Raw genomic sequence first — 20,604 nt, 5'->3', positions numbered from 1 at the left:
ACTATGCCAAGCTAGCTCTGGTTATCAGACTGCCTATCTATGCTAAACTCACTAGACTAACCCACCTATCTGATTTCCATCTCCAACTCTACCAAAGTTCTCAATTCCATTATTCGTCAAACTTGTTACATCCCATTACTCCAGTACTTTCGCTCCTTCTCCTCCTCCTCCTCCATCATCTTCCTTCCCCTCCCTATCCCCCTTTCACCCCCTCACCCGCCTTAATCCCATCATCACCCTTACCCGCCTTACTCCCCTCACCTCCCTCACTCCTCTCACCTCCCCCCACCGACGCCGACACCTCCTCTTGCTGGTCCTTACAATTATGACACGGTTCCTGGCCGAAAATTCTGATTTCCCTATTGGTCCACTTTAGACAATGTTCTTTGGGAACGGAAGTGTCGTAGCGTCCGTCATCGAGGGCGGCGGCCGAGGGACACTTGCTTTCGGAGGTGAAAGTAAGAGTGACGGAGAGGCAGCAGCGGGGACAGAGGATGCGGCTTATGGTGTGGATGCACATTTATTGTATTTTTCTTGGAAGGGGGGGTTGAGAGAGGGGGGTTGTTGAGTATAACGAGGTTGCTTGGTAAAAGAAAATGGTGATCTTGATGCTGGGCGAAGGTTTTAGGTAGTAGATACGTGATGATCGAGCTCAAGTGGTTGGTTATATAAGTACATATAGTTGGCTAAGGGAGGTCTGGCATGAGTCATTATTATGAGTTGTGTAGGTTTGTGGTGAATGTGACAGCGTGGTATATACAAGCAAATACTATCGTCATACAATAGAATAAATGACTGGCAAACAAACGGCCCCCTCTCATCATCATTGCTTCCTCGGAACCACCTTCAGCAACGACGCCACTCTTGACCGTTTACTCAGGCCCACTCTGTACTTGACTTTACCCTGAGTTGACAAAAAGCTCGTCGGCTTGATAACCTCTTTCTCCTTTTTGACGTCCTTATCCTTGGCCTCATGTACTTCTTTCGTAGGAGTTTCGGGAGATCGGGGAGGCTTTGCATCAGGAATGGGAGTAGTTTCCCCCCGGTCATCCTTGTTACTCTCCTTTTCAGTCACTGCTCCTGCTTCTTCTTGCTCTTCCAGGTCCTTTTTCCGGTCTTGGTCTTGATCTTGATACTGATCGTCTGAATCCGACTCCGCCTGGCGTTTTGATTTTGAACGGCTATTCTTCCTTGCAGAAGAGGCTGAGACCTCTTGCAGCACCTTGTTTTTTGGTGGCCTTCCTCTTTTCCCTTTTCTTGGTGCCGCTGCCGCCGCGGCCGTTCCTACTGGCCGTCCACGCTTACGGGGAAGTTCTTCCTCTTGATCCTCATCCTCATCCTCGTCACTTGGGGGTATTTCTAGCTCTGCTTCAATGGAATCCTTTTCGGCTTCCTTGTCAGCTTCTGACAACTCTTCTGGTGGATCGGAAAGATTTCCATCACTTTCGCTGTCGTCTATGACGATGGGCGCGGACGCTTTTCGTTTTCTTGTGTTGGTGTTGCTGGCAACCCCCCCTTTTCTGCCTGTTGTTGGTGCAGGTGAGGCTAGCTCGTCTCCCTCATCCGGTTCGGGTGCTGGAGTCGGTTGCTTGGTTGACATTTGAGTGGCAGCAACGTCAGACTTTCGTGGACGACCACGCCTTCGTTTTGGTGGTGGCTGTTCAAGCTCCGTAGGCTCAGGAGCAGCTGCTGGGACCTGTTCTTGCTGTTCATATTCGGTAGCCTCAAAGCTATTGTCCAGGACAGCATCCTCTTCAGTCACCATTTGGACGGCTTCTTTCTTCTTTCGCCCTCTCTTCTTTCTGACGGTACTACTGGGCAAAGTAGCATGAGTATGTTGCTCGGTAATCTGTCCATTCTGCAACTGATCATTGCCGAGAACTTCGGACGCTTGAGGAGTATCCGTTGCGCCAGGAGCGAAATCAGCATTCTCCTCTGCACTCATCTCCCGAACCTCTGCCAGTTGACTACGCATCAAGGGGCTATTCTCAGTCGCATCTTGCTCAGAGAACTGACTAGCCTTCCTCTTCCTTCCACTTCTTCGAGTTCCAGGCGATGCTCCGCCAATGATATCCGGAGAAGACGCCGAAAAAGTTGTTCTAACTCTCGCCGGAGTCCCCATTTCTAAACTGCCCGATCCCAAGCCCGATGTCAGAGTCATAGCCGCAGCCGCTGCGGCATCCAGCGCACCATCACCGTTGCCGCGGCGTATGAAGTCACTGAGGTTAGAGGGCACAACAGTAGTCATGCCACTTGACTTGTATGCAGTCCCGGCCCCGGCATATAGTAGTCCGTCTCCGAACATTTGGTGTGGATACGGATCTGATGGCGGTACAGCAGGTAGCGAAGACTCTGGAGGTATGTGTTCTTGTGGGGCCAAATTGTCTTGTGTGGCCAGGTTATCTTGTGTGCCCTGCGTAGACAAGCTGACTATTCTGTATTCTTCTTTCTGGCTGGCTGTAAGGGTACTGGGAGCGATGTATAGACGCTGCGGCGCAGTGGCAGATAGGCTGCTTGTCGGGACATTCTCTTCGCTTGATATTGGTTTCTGGTAGCTACGGATCTGGACGATGGAAGAAGGTGCATTTTCGGACGGGGGAAGTGGGATGAAGCTGATGTCATCGCGATCAGGAGTTGCATTTGGATGTGCCACGGGGAGACTGCTGGCTGAGGTGGGCGAAGCGCGTTTCGCTGTTGCCTTTGTTTTTTTCTTGGGGATTGAAGGGATTGTATAGTCATCGTCTCCGTCGTCAGGGAACTCGTAGGGGTCGATTCGAACGATTGATTGCCGCGATATCTCATCTTTTGTTTCGGGGCTTGGCTGTGTTCTCTCGGCTTGCTTTCGCTTGCCGTATGTGCGTACCGCCTGTTGTACCGAGCCGGATTCTTGTAGTGTACCACTCGTAGCTACGCCTTTGTTGGTCTTTTCTTTCCCGTTACCGCTTTTTCTAGGAGTGGTAACCTGGGTAAACTCGGTCAGGTCGACAATGTTATCGCCAATCTTTCTTTTCAACGGTCGACGGCTAGCGGGTACGGGATCGGTTATCGAGGAGGATTGGTCGTTCTTTGAGGCGGGCTGGTGGTGCCCTTGTGTCGTGACGTTGGTGCCGATGTATGTTCCTGCGCTTGCAACGGCTTTTTGTTCGTCGTAGACGCGCTGGAAGAAGGACAGGTCCGTCGAGACGTTGCTACCATCATGGAGACTTTGGTGTCCTTCCTGGGCTTCGTTGTGCTGCACAGTCGCGTCTTGGATCGCGTCGTCGTCGTCGTCGTCGTCGTCGTCGTTGTCGATGTGGTCGAAGTCGCTTCCCTCATCATCTGACGCGGCTATTTCCCTCATGGGAGCCATTTCCGGTCATGTGATTCTGAAGATATGATTGAAAAATTGTATAATGTAGCTGATGATGTTGCCGTGCTGAAGCGGGGCGGCGACTTTCAGGCGAGACGCGTCTTGGGGCGAAGCCATTAAACATTGAAACGCGCGGTCACGATGCCAAGACCGGGAAATCTTCCGCCTCACCTGAGTGGTCACAAAAAACACAGTTGAGCTTGAAGGCCTCCAGTAACCCCAACCCCTACATTGCAAGCGTACACAGGCCGGCAATGTGTATTTGTAGTGTAAGTCCAGCGATACAGGACAACTTGGAGTCAACGACAGGAGAGGCTGATGCCATGTAACCCATTAATCCGCTTGGCAGGGTAGTCCATAGACGTGCTGGATGGATACTTGCGGTTTGAACATTGTGGAAGAATATCGTTACCCATGCCATCCACCGGCTGCTTGCACTTGGGTAATTCCCCCATTCGTTTTCTCTGCTTGACAGCTGCAGTAATGGCGTGCAGCTTGATTATGGGCATGTCCGCCATATCATATGCAGCATTGCCGAAGCAGCATCAGAGCTTGATATGGTGCGAAAGTCAGGAGTTGAAGACCATCTTCTTCGACACCAAAGACTTGGCAGGAATGGTTAACGATATATATCCGTCCAATCTTTGCCTGAACTAAGCAATGGAAAATGGAGCGACGTCGGGCAGTACATATGAAGTTTACCAAACAATGAGTGGTGTACGTTGGTTGAGGCTGGGGGTCGCGTTATCAGACAACGGCATTATAGTGTTATCTGCCTACGCTACTTATAGTCTATTCGTCGCTGCCGTTGTGGGAAGAGGCTCCCTCCAGATGAACTTAGCAAGCCGTGAAGAAGGTGAGCAACGTGGGCAGATTTGCCACAATGAGCAGATGATCATCCTATGTCAACGGCAGCTGAGCTCTTGAAAGCATCTCATGTCTTTGACGGGAGATTTGGAAGCACCAATCTCTTGCTCGTGATGAGATCCATCGGTGAGCTCGAGATCGGCTGGTGACGGATGAGGGGCAAGATAGATACACTAGACAGGATGGTGAAAGCGACGGGGGAAGAGGTTATGCTGTGCAACACATGGGCTTCTAGAAGGCAAGCAAATAGCCGTCACCACTTGGGTGTCGTGTAATGAAGGGATAGGGTGTCCGGAATAGTGCATAGTGCTCGCCAGAGGTGTTTTGGTGCCTGATCGTGGATGTGATACCTTGCCCAATGTAGCCAGCCCGGTTTCCAGGGGTAATGTTCTGGTCCGATTGCAACGACGGATGAAGAAACAAGTTTCCAAATCGAGGTGGTTGTTTGAACAGTGGACACAGAAAGGGGAATTCCTTAACAATCTAGCTCTCGGTACCTGTTCCTGACTTAACCCGATTGAGCTCAGATGAACAGTAAGGGACTCTCTTGAACCAATGAGAATCCGCAGCTGGGCCGAGACCCGGATCGAGAGCTCCGCTAAATCATCAGCGGGGAAGGGAAAGGGCCAGTCTCTTGTGCGACTGTCAATCGCGGTGTCAATTCCTCCAATCTTCACATTGAAACGTCTCCCACATGCCGCCGCCAACCAACACGAGACAATCCAAATTCCCCCATTGGATCCGACATCTCAGCCTCAACAACGAATGAGTGTACAATGAGAGACCATTTCCGTGGTCATCCCGTCCCGTCACGGCCCGCATGGACTATACTCGTCTGGTCGTGCAACATCGCGTACTGCGTGATTGTCTCCCCGGCCCGTCCCCCTCACATGCTCATCACGTCTATCATGTCTCAGGATTGCAGTCTTTCGGCATTGGAGATGGAGAGGAAACGCCCTGAGGACTGTGGGTGGCTTCCACCGCCGCCACTCAGCATTGTCTACCGACGTATCATGCCACTTCAAAAACAACCTGTCGAGGTGCCATGGTGGGGTTTCGATGTGACGGTTCCATTGTTATATACCAACACCTCTCTCTGTGCACTACTCTCTTTTTTTCTTCCTGCCTGGACGGTTTTTCCCCCATGGCACCATCCTATCCATTCGCCATTACGGCTGTCCAGACACCGCTCGTATCCTTGTCGAGCGTCATTGGCTATCGCTAATACATAACATCTTCTTTTGCCGTCGGCCAAATCTTTGTTTCATCAACATTCGGCATTGGCCAAGACTGGGACCAATGGTCACGATCAAACAGGCTAGCCTGGGGGTATCAGCTATGTATAGGGTAGCCCCTGCTCCCCCATGTACTTGATGGACCTCTGTCTGGACCCAGAATTCCCGTCATGAGGTTCTGGAAGCTGCATGCGTCTTCCTCTTGGCTAGCTTCACTCTGCCTGTCCCATATTTCCACTTTATATCCCGTCCACAGTATAGGCTGACACCAGATCAGGCTCCGTACCCATGACCCAGGGTCGTGAGACGGCAGCCAAAGAGGCCAAGTAACAAGGGTACTAACACAAGCGTGGAACTTGACCATGGCTCCATATCCATACATACATACATACATCACCTTAATAATACCAAGACATGTCAAGGCAACAGGCATCTCTTCTGACAGCAAACAGCCCAGTGTCTTGTCTTTGAGGCTCGGGCTCGTTACCCTTGTCATGCCATGTGAGGGTCGGATACCCATCGGCACGACTCCGAGCACCCTTGTTCACCTCCCTCGCCTTGTGGAATGGTCCTGATATCCCATATCCAGACGTAGCAGCCGTCGTTCTGGGGCCGCCCGTTATGTATATATATATATACGTGATCTGGTTTTCTTGTTCTCATTGCTTTTTTCTTTTCCAGAGTATCATCACACACGCCCCAAACAGTTCAACATCTTACTTGTCATATCTCAACTCCACATTCTACCAGCATTCTTCTGCAGACTTGTCCCTTTCCAAAAATCACATTACAACACTAGCCATAATGAGCAACGGCGGCGGTCAAGGTGGCGGTTACTACAAGTACCGGTGCAAGCACTTTTACACTTACAACTGCATGAATTGGGTCTGGGTCAACTATGCTGCTTGTGCTACCTGCTTGGTAAGATCACGCATTTCTTTTTTCCCTTATAAGGTGCCACATATGCTGACCTCCTGACAGGCAATGGGACGGGGAGAAGAATCGGAAGTGGTGCCATCGGCAACACGCTTCGAGATTCGCGTACCTCGGGCGCTAGATGGCATGTTGTCCTACGAATCAACCTGGGTTGCCCCTCCCGTCTTTACTGGATTGACCTCAACATTCAATACCGGCAATCCATCTTTGGGCGCTCGCAACAGCTCGACCACCAACCTTAGTGATTTCACTCCGGCATTTAGAGGGTCTCCTCCCGAGGTCTTCCCCACAACAATGACAACAAGCGACACACCTCGGCCTGTCATGAGCACTACAGGCCTTCACCGAATGGGTTAGACAGAAAGAGGAGGCATCGCCAGATACGCAGAAACATAATGATGGACAGAAATATCCTATAGGTTATCACGTTTTACATACCGGTTGCCTTTTTGTGCTAGAGATTCGACACGGGAAAATATTGGCTCGAATAAATTGATTGAGACGGGGGAAAGGAAGGACTCGGATACCGGCGTGTTTTAGGCTCCATGAGATTGCTGTTTTGATACCCCCCATACGTACAGATTTTCAAAGGGCATTGGGTTACTTCTTGCGATTTCATTACTCTTTTGAGCAGCAGCACACAGACTTAACGTGTATCAATTACTATCTTGTGCATAAAATCTTCACTCACCGAACCATGCCACGAATGCATGCAACCTCGCCCACGGCACGCAGTTACCCTTTATAACTGACCATTTATAACTACTTACTACCTAGCTGTTATGGTCAAACCTGAACAGGCAGACACCTTAAGAATGACAACGCATAAGAAAATTCGACAAGGAACGGCTTCATCGGGAAACAGGACCGGCGTCTAGAATCCCACCCACCCACATTCACATCCACATGTTTGTAACATTCAGCACAAAACTGTTGCGTGTATACTACGTACCGGTGGACTCTCCCCCCCTGCTTGTTATTATCCGATGGCGATTACCGAAACAAGTACACTCCATTCTACTACGACGATGGGGGAGTTTCTTTGCTGATGTAACGCTGTTGTTGTCCGCATTGACAGACAGATGCGATACTGTACGATGTGCATTCCTCCCTTCCTGTACAGTACACAAGCGATTTTGCTTGTTCTCTTACTTGCATTTGATCTCGTTCACATGTCTTTGACCATACCCATGCTCGTAACAATCTGGAAGGTGTTACGAACCTCTAATGCACCTACCTAGAAAACTTCGCAATGAAATCAAATTAAGTGAAAGATATGAGACAAGACACCGCGCGGCCTACGATGGTAGCCAAACCGGCGGATGGTGATCAATAAAACCGCTTCAAGTCAAGTATACTGATACGAGGAACGAGCCCTCTAGGTACGTATGCACACAGTCAAGAACAATCGACGTCGACGAAGGAAAGAAAAAAAAAAAAAAAAAAAGAGAGCCCATGACAAAGAACGAAAGAATGAAAAAAGACGGAAAGGAAATTGTCAGGACGTTGGATGATCCAACGGTCAAGACCAATAACTAGTAAGCATCAAGCTGCAAACACAGTGCGTACCGAATACCAAATATTCTTGGTAAAGGACGGAACCGGGCACCTCAAGCTACACAAACAGTAAAGTAAGTAATTGAGTGCTGAATGACTGACGTGTCTTACTGGCTCCCTTGAGTCCCTCCTCCCTCCTTTCTTCCAACTAAGTGCTCATTGTTTTGCTTTGACTATTTGTCAAAATATTTTGAAGAGAGAGAATGGACCCAGAAGAAGCCGAGTGGAATGGGGAGAAAAAAAATACAAATGAAACCAACAAGCCGCTCCACGTTCAACACCGTGCCGTCTCGTCTTGTGCCGTTGTGCCGGCCGATTGTGCCGATGATGTTGCTTTAGTTCACAGTACTAGTTACCCTCCGTTTTTTTTCCCTTTTTTTTTTTTTTTCTCCTTTTTTTTTTCTTGTGGTTGTTCGTTTCTCAGTGAGAAGCATTTTTACAAACTATACCAACCTAGATGTCCTACACCAGTATGATACCTACCATGCCTCCTGTCGATGTCTGACGTCTAACTAATAACATCCACAATTAACTACCTTCGCCTACAAACCCTCAAAGACACATCATGAAGAACAAACGTTGATCCTCAACAAACGAGCGTGGATCGTGAAGAACTAGCATGGAACGCAGAGCCGCTTCATCTTTTATTCCCCGCTTTGGCCACAACTCCCAAGCTCTTGTGACCCGAAACAGAATTACGGCCATTTTATCTTTTGCATGAACCCGTCAATACCTGACTGACCCTTTTTCTTTTGAAACGAACCTAGAGAAGATCAGACCGTTTGGGCATCCGGCCTTCGTCTGCGAACTACATACCTAGGTCGGGAGGTCGGGTCGTGATGGATCGGATGCTCCGCCGAGACATGGAAAATCTTTAGAACCATGTAACACTGTTTGAGCACTAAAGCTTAGCGTTGTTTGCCTAAAATAGTAGCAGTGCGAAGTACACTACACTAAAACACATGTTGACGGAGGAAGCTAAACAAAATGGGAAAGGGGAACGATTTCGGCATTTTCCGGGCAATGTTTAGCACGTTCTTGGAGGTTGACACTAGTGGCTTGGAAGCTCGGAAGAAAGCGAGAAAAGACTCATTGGTTTCCGCCCGTAATGGAATCAGCTGAGAATTAGTCTCAGGACGTTCAGCGAAACTAGGCAGTCGCTGTTTCGAAGCTTCGCTGGCCCGACGTTAGCGGAGTTTGATGGGTTAGTGCAGGCTGAACACGAGGCACGAAAGCTTCCATGTTCAGTTCTGGCTTCATCTCCCAAACTGCGTCATCAAAGCTGCATATCAAACCGTAGAACAAAGACGGAATGGGAACACGGTAACCTCGACGAGTCCAGTCACACCCCGGTAACCCCACCAAACAACCTTACAAGGATGTAACAGCATGGCCTTTCCCTCCCTTCCCAATGGGGCCGTTGGGTTGAAACATCGAACCATTATCATCTCCCTCGACCGTCTTCGACATGGAACAACCACGGAGACGTCGGGGACAAAAGGCAAGACGGTATCTGGACATGATGTGATAATGCACGAGGCAACCGACCAAGGATGCTACTGTGGTGCATAGGCAGGCAAGCAAGCAAGGCTATCACGCTATGCCACACCGGTAGTGGGATAGGTACCTCACCTTACCGATCGACACTTACGGCCTGTTATGCCCAACATCCCGGACAATGTCGAAACGCCCGGCATTCCTTGGATACACCGGCGGACAGCCCACCCATCGCACCTCGATATCACCCGGTGTCGCACAGACGTTTGCTGAAAATCACGGTGCGGATGGAAAGAAAAGAACTTGGCACTTTGGCAATGCGGCGTTCGACACCGGTCACACTTCTGCAATTTTGAGTTTAGGATACCTATACTTGAACGTCAGCATCGGACCATGTGAATGGCACCGAAAACCGGAGCATGTAAGTGGAGGGAGACTTATCCTCTAAAAAATGTGAGGGGTTGTTCCTCCCGCCATCTTCCAGGAACGAGGAACAACCGGAGACCACTTTCCAGGAAGGCAGTCCCCTGTCCTAAAGGACCAAAACCTCAAACAGCAAAGCCAACCTCCGCAAGGACACAGACTAGGCCAGGAGTGAAGACCAAGAAAGAGGGGGTCCGAAGGCCAGACAAGTACGAAACTTTGACTCCAACTCAAGATGGGTCCCGACCTTTGGTTCTCTTCCCTAGAAATCCACAACTACCATCCCCCGAAATCCAAGGGCTGCAAAAGCATTGGTTTTCAACGAGTTTGGCCCAGAAACACCCTTCTTCCCCCGGAACGGACACGGACACCCCCAGAACGGACACGGACACCCCCAGAGGATACTTGAGACACCCAACCACCACTCTCACAGTCCAAACCAGCAAGTCATGGCGGACTTGTTTAGCCCTCCATAAGAAACCGCACCGTCATTAACATAGTAGTCGTCAAGTGTCGGCAGCCAAATCGATAGCCGAATCGTCGAGATAGCCGTCCCACGAGTCTTTCCGTGTGTAGAACACTGCCAACTGAGACTAGCTTTTGTTTCCTCTCCACACTCCCGCACCATGCGAGAAAGTGTAAAGGAGGGCATTACCGCACGGACAAAATGCGTCCTCAAAAACCGTGCTATCATCTCTCTCCCGGAAGTGAACTTTTCAGCGCACCCCAGTCGAAAGGAAGGTGTTTGCCAAAGAGCTTCTCTCCTTGCGGACCGAAGATTTGAACAAACATGGTTCTGGCGTCCAAATCACGACGTAGGACGAAGCCATACGTGCAAATCGGTTAATGCGCCTGGCCGGGGATCTCAATGACACACAAGCCAATGACACGTTGACGGTATGTTGCCGAACGCGGTTCCACATAGTCGGTGGAGGTTATCCGGGAGGAAGACGTACAAGTGGGTATCCGCTCCTGCGCATGCGATACAAGACAGAGATCGGAGGGTGCAGAGAGCGCGACAGACAGGCATGAAAAAATCCTTCCCCACATTTCCGTTTGTAGTCATGCAGCCCCCGCTCACCACACGAGTGCAGTGATTCAGGCGAGGCAAGCTGAAGACCCGAAAGATGAAATGAGGGATGTGATCGTATGTAGCCATGTCTTCGCTCTCCCCTCGTCACTCCACAGAGCATGCGTTGCGAACGCAAAGCCCCACGAGTCAGAGCCAGAAAGAACTTCTGGATGACAGGCATGGCAGGGCACCCAAATGTGTCTTACCCCAACGCGGTATACCTAGCCACGGGACATGTGCAGAACAACCCGCTATGGTGACCAGAGTGCTGCGTCCAGTGGTCCAGTCCTGACGAGCGACCTCAGGCCAGAGGTTCTTACCAGCTTTTGACTCATGGGACCGGACACCTCGCCCATCTGCGCACCGAAGTGGCACAAGATGACTGGAAACTTCTCCCCTTGCCGGTCAGCCCTTGTCACCCAGTAGAATACCAAGAGCCTAGAGGACGCAACTTTTCAGCGGCGCCATAGACCCCGAAGGCAAACACACGATGACGCAGACGTAGAAGGCGTAAGGTAGATTTGACTGCCGAAGCGCGCAAGACTTGGGATGTGACCAGTGTATACTTAGGGTTAAGTTCCGAGACCAGTTCACTCTAGGCGCCGGAAAAGGTGGGAAAAAAAACCCCGAAATCCGCAGTAATCCCATGCGCGGCAAAGCTTGAGAAGGCTCCTGATACAGGACTCGAAGCTGCGACGTACTGCGGAAGAACCGAACACCTGAGCGGCCACCAAGGACATTCCTTTACGGGAAAACTGGAATCGGAGAACTGTGGGGGAGGCGCCGTGCTCTGAGCGAGAGGGCTGAAAGACTCGATGGGAATGGCTGTCGTCGTCGTTCGGGCCAGCGCGTTTTGACTGTGTAACTCGACAGGCTTGACTTCTGACTGTATTTCGGGTGAGTTTCCAAGGATCGAAACAGAGACCGACTTGTGGTTGGGCCCATTCGGGCATTGCGAGGATCCATATGGTTGGGCGTTGGAGGTCGAAGGTGTTGTTGACTTATTTGGTTGAAAGAAGAGAAGAAGAGGGGAACGTTGGGAAGACGCGTTGTGGTAGTGTGACACCACGCACTGGCAACGCGCTGTAGGTGCACCTGCCCCAATGTGCACCGTGCGTCTCTGAGGTAAGGATGACCCACTGTGAGCACCTGCACTCTGGGTGCACTTCACTGTACGTTTAACAATTGATTGGCCAATCTTCTTTCACCTTCCACGCCTCGCCACGGCGACGAAGCCTTGAACTCGCTCAGGTCTCCAGGCAGATCACTCACATCGATCAGGTTCATTTTGGGATGGCCCCGTTTCATGCTACACTACAATTATATCCCTAGATAGGTAGTCTGTTGACATCTCAATATCACGAATTCAAAGAGGCGCACTCCCGATTCAAGTGCTGATTAATCAATCAACGTCCTCAACTTCCGTTGTTGGCATCCTCACCTCTCTCAGCCTGAAGAAGGACGGTCTCTCACCTTTATTTCCCGGTGATAATAATCGAGACTCGTCACGATGGCGGATCCTAATCTAGACCCCAGCCCCGAAGAGCTCGAGGCGCTCAAGCAGGCCATGGGGGGCGGCGACAAGAAGAAGACAGAAAAGACTGCACGCCAGAAGCTGATGGAGGAGATCATGGATCTCGGTGGGAAAGCATTCAACCCGGACTCAAGGGGTGACTCGCAAGCGCGGGCGCAAGCTGTTCGTGATTTCGAGGCTCTCATTGAAAGGCAAGCCTCCTCACCTTTTAGCCCCAAGGTGTCCGCCTCAGTCTGACCTGTGACTACAGGACCAAGACACTGTCATTGCTGGCCTCTCTGAACATCCTCATCAGGCCCGGCAACACCCCCGACTGGTTGCGCCTCAAGCTCAGGGAATACCTGACGCTGATACCTCTCCGTGAGGATGGCGTGAGGGCGAGTCTGGAATTTGCCTTTGCTGTACATCCTGCCAGCACCGTCAAGCTGTCCGAGGCCGCTGTACCGCAGAAGAGAGGCGCCAACATCACTCATGAGGCCCTCGTGTTGGCCAGTAACTTGTTATCGTCACCACCTTCTACCGTAACTCCGGAAGAGTGGTACTCGGGTATCGCACCGCAGTTGTTTGCGCTGCTGGATGGAGGAGAGGGGCCTGAGCTCAAAAAGGTTGTTGCCTATGTTATTGGATTCGGCATTCTGGGCCGCAAGGTCTCTGGTGCTCCAGGTATACCCCCTTGTTGCAAAACGAAATATTTCTGCGACAGAATGCTAACTCTGATCAAGGCACCGCCGGCTGGAAATACCTTGCAGAGCCCCTGTTACATCACATCAAGCCACCCCCGGGAGGATTACCCAAGACAGAGACAGGTGATGATGACGAGGTGATTGACCTAAGCAAGGACAAGGTCCTGGTTAAGCAGAAGGACCTAGTAACTGCACTACAACGACTACACGCACTGGTCGTTTCACACCCGAATCCTGGCTTGTGCAAGCGACTTCTCTCCCCTTTACTGCTGCCACTTTGGGCACTTACTACTTGGCCAAACTCGGAGAAGCCGTTGAGCGAAAAGATTACGGAACCCTCTTCAGAATTACTCAAGATCTTCCTCAAGCTTTCACCTTCTGCTCCTGTTCTTTTAGCGCTCGTCCACAATCTGGGTTACGTGGGTGGCTTTGACAAGAAGAAACCCGAGTGGGTGTACAAGCAAACCGAACAAGGAGAGATTCAAATTGTCGATACCAATCGTCCTCTGCAAAAGACAGGGGACCAATACATCGGCCTTTCACTTCCAGAAATCGACCAAAAGATACCCAAACTGCTGGAGTTGATTGATTCAACGTTTTCTGAGGCCGATGTCTCCTCAGCATTCCTCGATCTCTTCGGGCGGTGGCTCAAGTCAGCCCGAGGCCAGAAAAAAAGCGGGATTCAGATTATCAAAGAGGAAGAGGAGGAGAAAGACCCGATAGCCCAGTTCACCGAGGTTAAGCTTCTCCTGGCCATGATGGAAAAGTTCCCCGAGAAACTCGCCGGGCAACCCAAACACATCCTCGAGCTAGTCAGCCAGGTGCTCTCGGAAGCCAACAAAGATACCGCGGAAGAGGCCGGAGAGGACGAAGTGATCAGAGTAGCCCTCAGTCTCCTCAACATGGTCATCACCGTCCCCGGCTTCCAAAAGAAGCGTGTCGACCCTGATGTCCTTCGTGTCATTGAATCCTCCCTTGAAGCCCTCTCCAAAACAGGCGACAACGACAACGCCAAAACAGCTTCCAACCTCACCCTCCTCCTGCGCTACCGCAACGAAATCGACGCCCTGGAAGCCGCCGACTCATCCTCATCCACCACAACAACCGGTGGTCCCACGGACCGCCAAATTGAAGACCGCAAGACCTACTCCCTCGCCATTTCCTACATTACCCAACCCGATTCCCCCCCGCCCGTCCGCTCCGAAGGTCTCAACCTCATCTCGAACCTCATCACCTCCCACTCCCCCATTCTCGACATCCCCGGCATCCTCGTCCTGCTCGCCACCCTTCTCTGCGAGCCCAACTCTTCGGAAGAAGATTACATCCACCTCCGCTGCATCAAGCTCTACACCCAACTAGCCAACGTTCACTCGCGCGCCGTCCTCACCGACCTGATCGACCGCTACCTCGACCCGCGCGAATCCGCCCTGGCGACCGTCGACGCCCGCCTCCGCTTCGGCGAGGCCCTACTCCAAGTCGTCGACCGACTGGGCCAGACTTTCACCGGCGACTTGGCAAAGATGACTTGCGAAGCCCTGATCAGCCTGGCGTCGCGCCGGGGGCATCGGCCCAAGACCATGGCGCGCCAAGCGCGCGAGGCCAAGGCGCGGGAGCAGAAGCATAAAGAAGCCGAAGACGCGTGGGACGGCAGCGTGCCGGATATGGCGGATCCGATTTCTGCTGAGGAGCAGGCTAGGCTGGATATCTTGGAGGCGATTGTGGAAGGGTGGTCGTCTGGTACTTCCAAAACGGGCGAAGAGGATGTAAGGATTCGTGCCTCTGCGTTGTCGATTCTGGCGAATTGCATCGAGACGAATATTACTGGTGTCGGGGCGGTGTTGACGATGGCCAGCGTGGATCTGTGCATTAATGTTGTGCAGGTCGAACGGCAGCTGGAGAAGGGGATACTCAGGAGGGCGGCGGTGAGGCTGATTATGAGCTTTATCAAGGCCATGGACGAGGCGAAGCAAGAGGGGAGGGTGTTGGGGATTGCGTTTGGGAGTGAGACGCAGGAGCAGCTGAGGACGATTTTGGGGTATGTGGAGCAGACGGATGAGGATGGTTTGGTCAGGGAGTATTGTCGGGACGTGCTGGAGAGCTTGGAGAATTGGAAGACGAATAGTTTAGTGGATGAAGTGTCGTTGAGTCAGGCGAGAGGGGGAGGGTTTGGTGGTGGTGGGTTAACGAAGCTGGCTGGGTTGGTAGTTGATCCGGAGAGGTCGGTTTCCCATGGCGGTGGTGAGAGTGGTGGAAGTAGTGGCGGTGTTGAGATGTTTGGCGGTAGACCTAGGATTGAGGAGATTGAGTAAAATATCTTCACCCAGTATGGGACTATATCAATTCAAAATGACTTCCTGTCAGGTCCTGAACAGTCCCCTTCCATTTCGTTTCAAAACATCGGCGTCTTCGAGGGTCTTGACCTGAAGGTGTAGGTGGGCATCGGAAAATCATCAGGGAGAGATATTACCAAGGAGACTCGAGTGACCGATAAGAATAATACACCTGGCTATGAATCTAAGTGAAGACAAGTAGAACGATCGCCACAAAGGTCTTGGTGATGCTCATCATCGTCGTCGTCAACAACATCGAGTATCCTCTAACCAACAGCCACCAACCCTAACCCTGTATACACCCAACCCGGGCAGGCTTAGTGTCCCGTCCAATCAGTTTATCGCGTCAGGGCTCCACACGTCCCTCGTAACAGAGGAACTTCCATCGTCGCGCTACTCCAACGCCGCAAAGGTCCATCATTGGAGGCACAGTCCCAGTTGGAGCAGCTTCCATCATAGCATCAACGCCAATCCCATTTCTCTTCCCAACTTTTCATAACCGTAATCTCGACCTTGTCGCGTCCACCCGACCAACCCAAGAAAACCGACGAATACAAAATTCCATTAGCACCTAAGCCGAATCGCGAATCCAACTTTCGAGCCGTCCCATCGACAACAACAAGAACAACAAGCCTGTGAATACACACAAGGCGCCACGCACTTGACTAAGAACCAACCCTTCGAACCGAAACCGACAACATGTCTTTTGTCCCAGTCAACCCCCGTCCCTTCCTCCAAGATCTCGTCAACAGCTTTGTGACGATTCGCTTGAAGTGGGGAGAGACGGAGTATGTTGGCCGTCTTGTTGTACGTACAATTAAATCCAATGTCTTTTTTCCCATCTAGCCTTCCCTTTGCCACTGTACTTTGATTTTGGAATACACAGTTATGGAAAGCGATGAAGAGGGGATGGGGAGGGGGAAACCAACAGGCAGGGCCAAGGAGGAACGAAGGATAAAGAAAGAGAGACGCTGACAAAATGCGTTTGCATGTGAACAACAGAGCATCGACAGCTACATGAACATCCAGCTCAGCGACACAAAGGAGTACATCAACCGCAAGTTTACGGGCGCCTTGGGGCAGGTTCTGATCAGGTACGTCCATGCTGGATATATCCCACTGCTACTGCTTTCACACAGATTACGTGTAAACTGGCTGGGATGCTAATATCATGGGCTTAAATAACAGGTGTAACAACGTTCTCTACATCAAGAAGGCCGACGAGGCGGAAACAAGTGGCGACGTCAAGATGGAAGAGTGAAGTTCTCTCGCCACCAGGAGAAAATGAAAGGGTAGTAGAGCCTAGCGGGCAGGGTGAAGGGCGCGAATTGCAGAACAGACAGGAGGAATGTGTGAGGAGGGTCGTGATGTTCCGATTATAATACCCTGGGAGGAAAAAAGAAGAAGAGATGGATCTACTTTACCGGCGACCAAACCGAGCCGAACCGAAGCACAAACCACAACCACCCGCTCGCCGAAAACTCGTTTCCCAATGATAAAAGTGCGCTTCACGAAAGGTGGGACAATAGCTCTGATCATATCGGGCGCGCATGGTGTGGAGAGTGGTACGGAAGGGCGGATTTACTTCAAGAGAGAGTGAACGGTGGATGGATGGGTACCGAGCGTCTCTCTGTCTGGTAGAGACCTTCGTTGCATCTCCTGCGCAAGACCGTCAAAGGAGCATGTGCCATCTGGCCTTTACTTGAAGACGAAGGCTAAAATAAGATGTTGGAACAACTCAGCTTAACAGGAAAGGAAGAAACAAAAATCTGTCAAGACCACACATCATCTACTGAGCAAAGAAAAAGGAAGTGGCGGGATGAGTTAGACATGCGGAAATGTCGTCTGGTTTACAGGTATTATTTCAACTAAAAAAAGAGAACGAGCGGCGTGAAATTCTGTTAGTCTCAACTTCCACTTGATCACAATCACACGAACACAGGCAAAGACAGTCACCATCATCATACGCATCGCGCGGCCTCCCAATCATGAACATTACGTCCAATATTTGAATTCGAAACTTTTTATCTTTCGCTAAAACAAGACTTTTGACCTTTTCCTCGCAGCGTTTAGTCCAGCTGCATACACACTCCTAACACCCGACCTAGCCAGCCTTGCCCACCACCTACTGGTACTTAGTTACCTCTGTTTTTACGTTTCCTCTCTTCTAACCAAAGATACAGGCAACCTTACGACTGCTATGCATCTCAGAAGCGCCAACCTTGATACGGGTCTTGGGACCCACCCAAGCATACACTTCAACCATCCACTCGTACCAAACCCTGGTGTCGTCGGTCTGGCGCCACATGCTGACTTCTAGCTCGGTGTCCTGAGGGAAGTAGAGGGGTTGCTGTATATCGTCGAACCGGGTCAGTAATTGTCACCGAAGCAGGAGTGAAGAGCGATGAGTCAAGCACAAGAAAGAAAACTCACCCTAAGAGGGAAGAAAATCGGGAACCAAGAAATCATGTCCTTGCTCTTCCGATCAATCTGATCTGGCAAGATACTAATTTCCACTGGCGTCTTGCCCTCCTCCTGATGCTTATACAGCACGCTCTCAAAGTAGCCCGCCAGACCATGAATCACACCTCTCGTGGGACAGACAAACGTCAAATGGCAGTGCCGAGCATTATGCTCGTTGATGCCGCTGGAGCCGTACATGCTGCCGCTGCCGTGAGTAACATACTTGCGCGCGCGCCCGTTTTGGGCAGAAAAGTCGTCGGCCCGCGACACCTCGACGGGGTGCACGAACTCCCAGGCCTGCTGGAACCGACCGTGCTTGGGCACCTTTTGGGCAACGTAGGCGAGCTGAAACAGGCGTGTCACCCAGGGGATGTCGAAGGCGTTGGGGTCGCTGACGACGCGGTTGGACAGATCGGCAAAGATGCGCGGGTGCGCGATGGGGGAGAGATGGGCGGTATACGAGTAGGGGATGGAGATGCCGTGCGGGCGGGCAATGTGCCGCTGGATGCCGTCGAGGCATTCCGGGGAAAGCTCGTTGTCGCCGAAGGAACCGAGGAGCTCGGTCACGAGGATGTCAAGCTTGGTGATAATGTTGGGGTTGGCCGCGAGGCGAGGACCCTCCCATTCACGCATGTCAGTCTTGATCACCGTTACCGAGTTGTTCCACTCGCGCTTGTTGCGGCGGAGGAGGTAGACGTAGGCGTTCTGGTTCTTCTCCAAAGCCCAGAGCTGGATAGGAGTGTTGGTGGATGCGGCGGCCCGGAGAACGCGGGCGACCAAGGGACCGCGGCCGGCACCGGCGACGGCCACAATTAGGTCCTTGCCGTCGGGCGTCTCGGGGGTTACGGAGGAGACGGGCCGGTTGTACTTCTTCCACTCGAGCATGGCCTCGGCCACGGCCTTTTCGTACTGATCGTACTTGACCGGATCGCCCTCAAAGACCTCATACGTGGCCGACTCGAGATTGTCCGAGAGCGGCTGGAGAGGGGACTGGAGCCAGTCCTGGAAGCTGACGAGCGAAGCAGTCTCCATGGCCGAGTAAGGGGGCTGGTGTCTCTCGAGATACTTCATGTAGTCAACGTACTCGTTGTAGGGAGGAGCATATGGCTTGCGGTTCTCCTTGACTGCCTTGCTAGCCTCGGACAAAGGAGGGAAGTCAACCTCCATCTTGCTGGGGGCCTCGACGAGACTTTCCGCCGACGGACCGACATTAATCAGGATTAGCCACGGGTGGTTCTTGAGGCGCATATAACGGTTGATCAAGTCCTGATGATGGCGGGTAAGGGAAGGATGGCCGGCCTTGTTCAGCGAGAAGATCTTCTTATCGAGGGTCAGGTAGTGCAGCGGCTCGGAGAACCAGCGCTCCTGCAGGTCCTTTTCAGGTACCCGCTTCGGAATGCGCAGGGCAACAAATAGACGACCGCTGTACTTGCAGACGGTCCGGATGGTGTGCCAACTGTCCCAGGTGCTGAAGAGATCGATCTCGGTGCCCTTGGCAGCATCGGTCTTGACGGCCTCCTTGGAGTTGGAGCTGCTACTACCGTCACCAGTAAGGAGAGAAGAAAGAGTCTCTGCCTCCTCCTCCAAACTAGGCTCGCGGTACATGGGCAAGTGAATGACCAGATTCACACGGCCTCCAACCTCTTGAGCCTCCTGAATGGCACGTGCATACTGAGCGACGGCACGGCCATCGTCCTGTCTTGGGCCGGGGATAATGATGGTCCTGGAGCCGCAGAAGTTGGCGTAGGCGAGCTCGAGGTTCAGCACCTGACGGGAGATGTCTGAGATGATGGGATCGGCAGAGCAGAGGTCGATCCATGGGCTGGCGTAGGCGATGAGCGAGCCAACATAGCTGCTGGGAAACAGGGATGTATCGTCGTCAGTCAAGGTAGGGACCGTAGGAAGTGGCAGCGAAGGGTTGGCCTTTTGGGCGTCAGTGAGTCCCCGTTCGGTGACCCACTGTTCCCGTTCTTGGAGATGGCTCTTGTACAAGTCGATCACGCGCTGGTGAAAGTGCTCGTTGGTGATGGGGGTGGTGACAAAGTTGAACTATCTCATCTCATGTGTGTTAGTATTATTGCTGTTGCTCGTTCTTCTTTCTCTTCCTACTTTAATGTGAGGAAAGACTTACACCACTGTCCAAGATCTGGCCGTACTGATTGTCAGAGGGCGACTCATGTCGTTGGACATCATGCTGGCCAATGTAAAAGGGCGGCCGTTGCTCGAAAGACTCGGACTCGGGGTTGAACCCGCGATTTGAAGACATGATGAGTGAGTGACTGGACTTTTTTGTGAATCCGAGTGAGTGAAAGAGAGTGGACGAGACTAGAAGTAAACAACCCCGCGATGGTCCAGGTTAGGTTTGAGGTGGTACAAACAGCAGCGGGAGGGGTACAGAGAAGGTAGCTATACTAGTCTCTGGGGCTTGTATACAGTAGAAGAATGTATAGGCTGTACCTTGATGAGGTATCGGACCCAATCACAGGGAAAATTGAAAAGACTGAAATCAAAGTTGGATGGAGCTTTTTTTTTATTTTTCCCACAACGGACTGACCCCATGGCAGTGGATATTTCCAGGGAAGAAGCGCCAGAGGAAAAAGTCAAAACCTCGACGCTCCCCAACTCAAAGTAAACAAGTAGTGTATGGAGGGGTATGGA

General features: G+C 51.7%; 10 protein-coding genes across 10 annotated transcripts; 5 read left to right on the top strand and 5 right to left on the bottom strand.

Moving 5' to 3' along the window:
* Nucleotides 1–193: 193 nt before the first annotated feature.
* On the bottom strand, nt 194–520 carry NEUTE1DRAFT_101707 (uncharacterized protein; the record flags this gene model as incomplete). Its single annotated transcript, XM_009853723.1, has 1 exon — nt 194–520. One exon carries the CDS (start codon nt 518–520, stop codon nt 194–196), a length of 327 nt encoding a protein of 108 aa, XP_009852025.1.
* A 187-nt stretch (nt 521–707) lies between these two features.
* NEUTE1DRAFT_122969 (uncharacterized protein) lies at nt 708–3,349 on the bottom strand (the record flags this gene model as incomplete). Its single annotated transcript, XM_009853722.1, has 1 exon — nt 708–3,349. One exon carries the CDS (start codon nt 3,347–3,349, stop codon nt 824–826), a length of 2,526 nt encoding a protein of 841 aa, XP_009852024.1.
* Nucleotides 3,350–3,768: 419 nt separating this feature from the next.
* NEUTE1DRAFT_117322 (uncharacterized protein) lies at nt 3,769–4,074 on the top strand (the record flags this gene model as incomplete). The annotated part of the gene is made up of 1 exon (XM_009853721.1): nt 3,769–4,074. One exon carries the CDS (start codon nt 3,833–3,835, stop codon nt 4,004–4,006), a length of 174 nt encoding a protein of 57 aa, XP_009852023.1.
* Nucleotides 4,075–6,255: 2,181 nt separating this feature from the next.
* On the top strand, nt 6,256–6,744 carry NEUTE1DRAFT_138577 (uncharacterized protein; the record flags this gene model as incomplete). The annotated part of the gene is made up of 2 exons (XM_009853720.1): nt 6,256–6,372; nt 6,433–6,744. 2 exons carry the CDS (start codon nt 6,256–6,258, stop codon nt 6,742–6,744), a joined length of 429 nt encoding a protein of 142 aa, XP_009852022.1.
* A 3,096-nt stretch (nt 6,745–9,840) lies between these two features.
* Nucleotides 9,841–10,477, top strand: NEUTE1DRAFT_83634 (uncharacterized protein; the record flags this gene model as incomplete). Its single annotated transcript, XM_009853719.1, has 1 exon — nt 9,841–10,477. The coding sequence occupies one exon, from the start codon at nt 9,841–9,843 to the stop codon at nt 10,357–10,359; it is 519 nt and encodes a 172-aa protein (XP_009852021.1).
* Nucleotides 10,478–10,662: 185 nt separating this feature from the next.
* On the bottom strand, nt 10,663–10,942 carry NEUTE1DRAFT_117321 (uncharacterized protein; the record flags this gene model as incomplete). Its single annotated transcript, XM_009853718.1, has 1 exon — nt 10,663–10,942. One exon carries the CDS (start codon nt 10,912–10,914, stop codon nt 10,708–10,710), a length of 207 nt encoding a protein of 68 aa, XP_009852020.1.
* Nucleotides 10,943–11,526: 584 nt separating this feature from the next.
* Nucleotides 11,527–11,889, bottom strand: NEUTE1DRAFT_101702 (uncharacterized protein; the record flags this gene model as incomplete). The annotated part of the gene is made up of 2 exons (XM_009853717.1): nt 11,527–11,531; nt 11,562–11,889. 2 exons carry the CDS (start codon nt 11,887–11,889, stop codon nt 11,527–11,529), a joined length of 333 nt encoding a protein of 110 aa, XP_009852019.1.
* A 557-nt stretch (nt 11,890–12,446) lies between these two features.
* Nucleotides 12,447–15,510, top strand: NEUTE1DRAFT_83631 (uncharacterized protein; the record flags this gene model as incomplete). Its single annotated transcript, XM_009853716.1, has 3 exons — nt 12,447–12,691; nt 12,766–13,133; nt 13,193–15,510. The coding sequence occupies 3 exons, from the start codon at nt 12,447–12,449 to the stop codon at nt 15,460–15,462; spliced, it is 2,883 nt and encodes a 960-aa protein (XP_009852018.1).
* A 406-nt stretch (nt 15,511–15,916) lies between these two features.
* On the top strand, nt 15,917–16,940 carry NEUTE1DRAFT_83630 (uncharacterized protein; the record flags this gene model as incomplete). Its single annotated transcript, XM_009853715.1, has 3 exons — nt 15,917–16,290; nt 16,486–16,577; nt 16,672–16,940. 3 exons carry the CDS (start codon nt 16,183–16,185, stop codon nt 16,742–16,744), a joined length of 273 nt encoding a protein of 90 aa, XP_009852017.1.
* A 524-nt stretch (nt 16,941–17,464) lies between these two features.
* On the bottom strand, nt 17,465–20,275 carry NEUTE1DRAFT_83626 (uncharacterized protein; the record flags this gene model as incomplete). The annotated part of the gene is made up of 3 exons (XM_009853714.1): nt 17,465–17,833; nt 17,917–19,995; nt 20,078–20,275. The coding sequence occupies 3 exons, from the start codon at nt 20,210–20,212 to the stop codon at nt 17,651–17,653; spliced, it is 2,397 nt and encodes a 798-aa protein (XP_009852016.1).
* Between the last annotated feature and the right edge of the window lie 329 nt (nt 20,276–20,604).

The sequence above is a fragment of the Neurospora tetrasperma genome, assembly GCF_000213175.1.
Source record: "Neurospora tetrasperma FGSC 2508 unplaced genomic scaffold NEUTE1scaffold_4, whole genome shotgun sequence".
NCBI lineage: Eukaryota > Fungi > Ascomycota > Sordariomycetes > Sordariales > Sordariaceae > Neurospora > Neurospora tetrasperma.
This window is presented reverse-complemented; position numbering and strand designations above follow the sequence as displayed.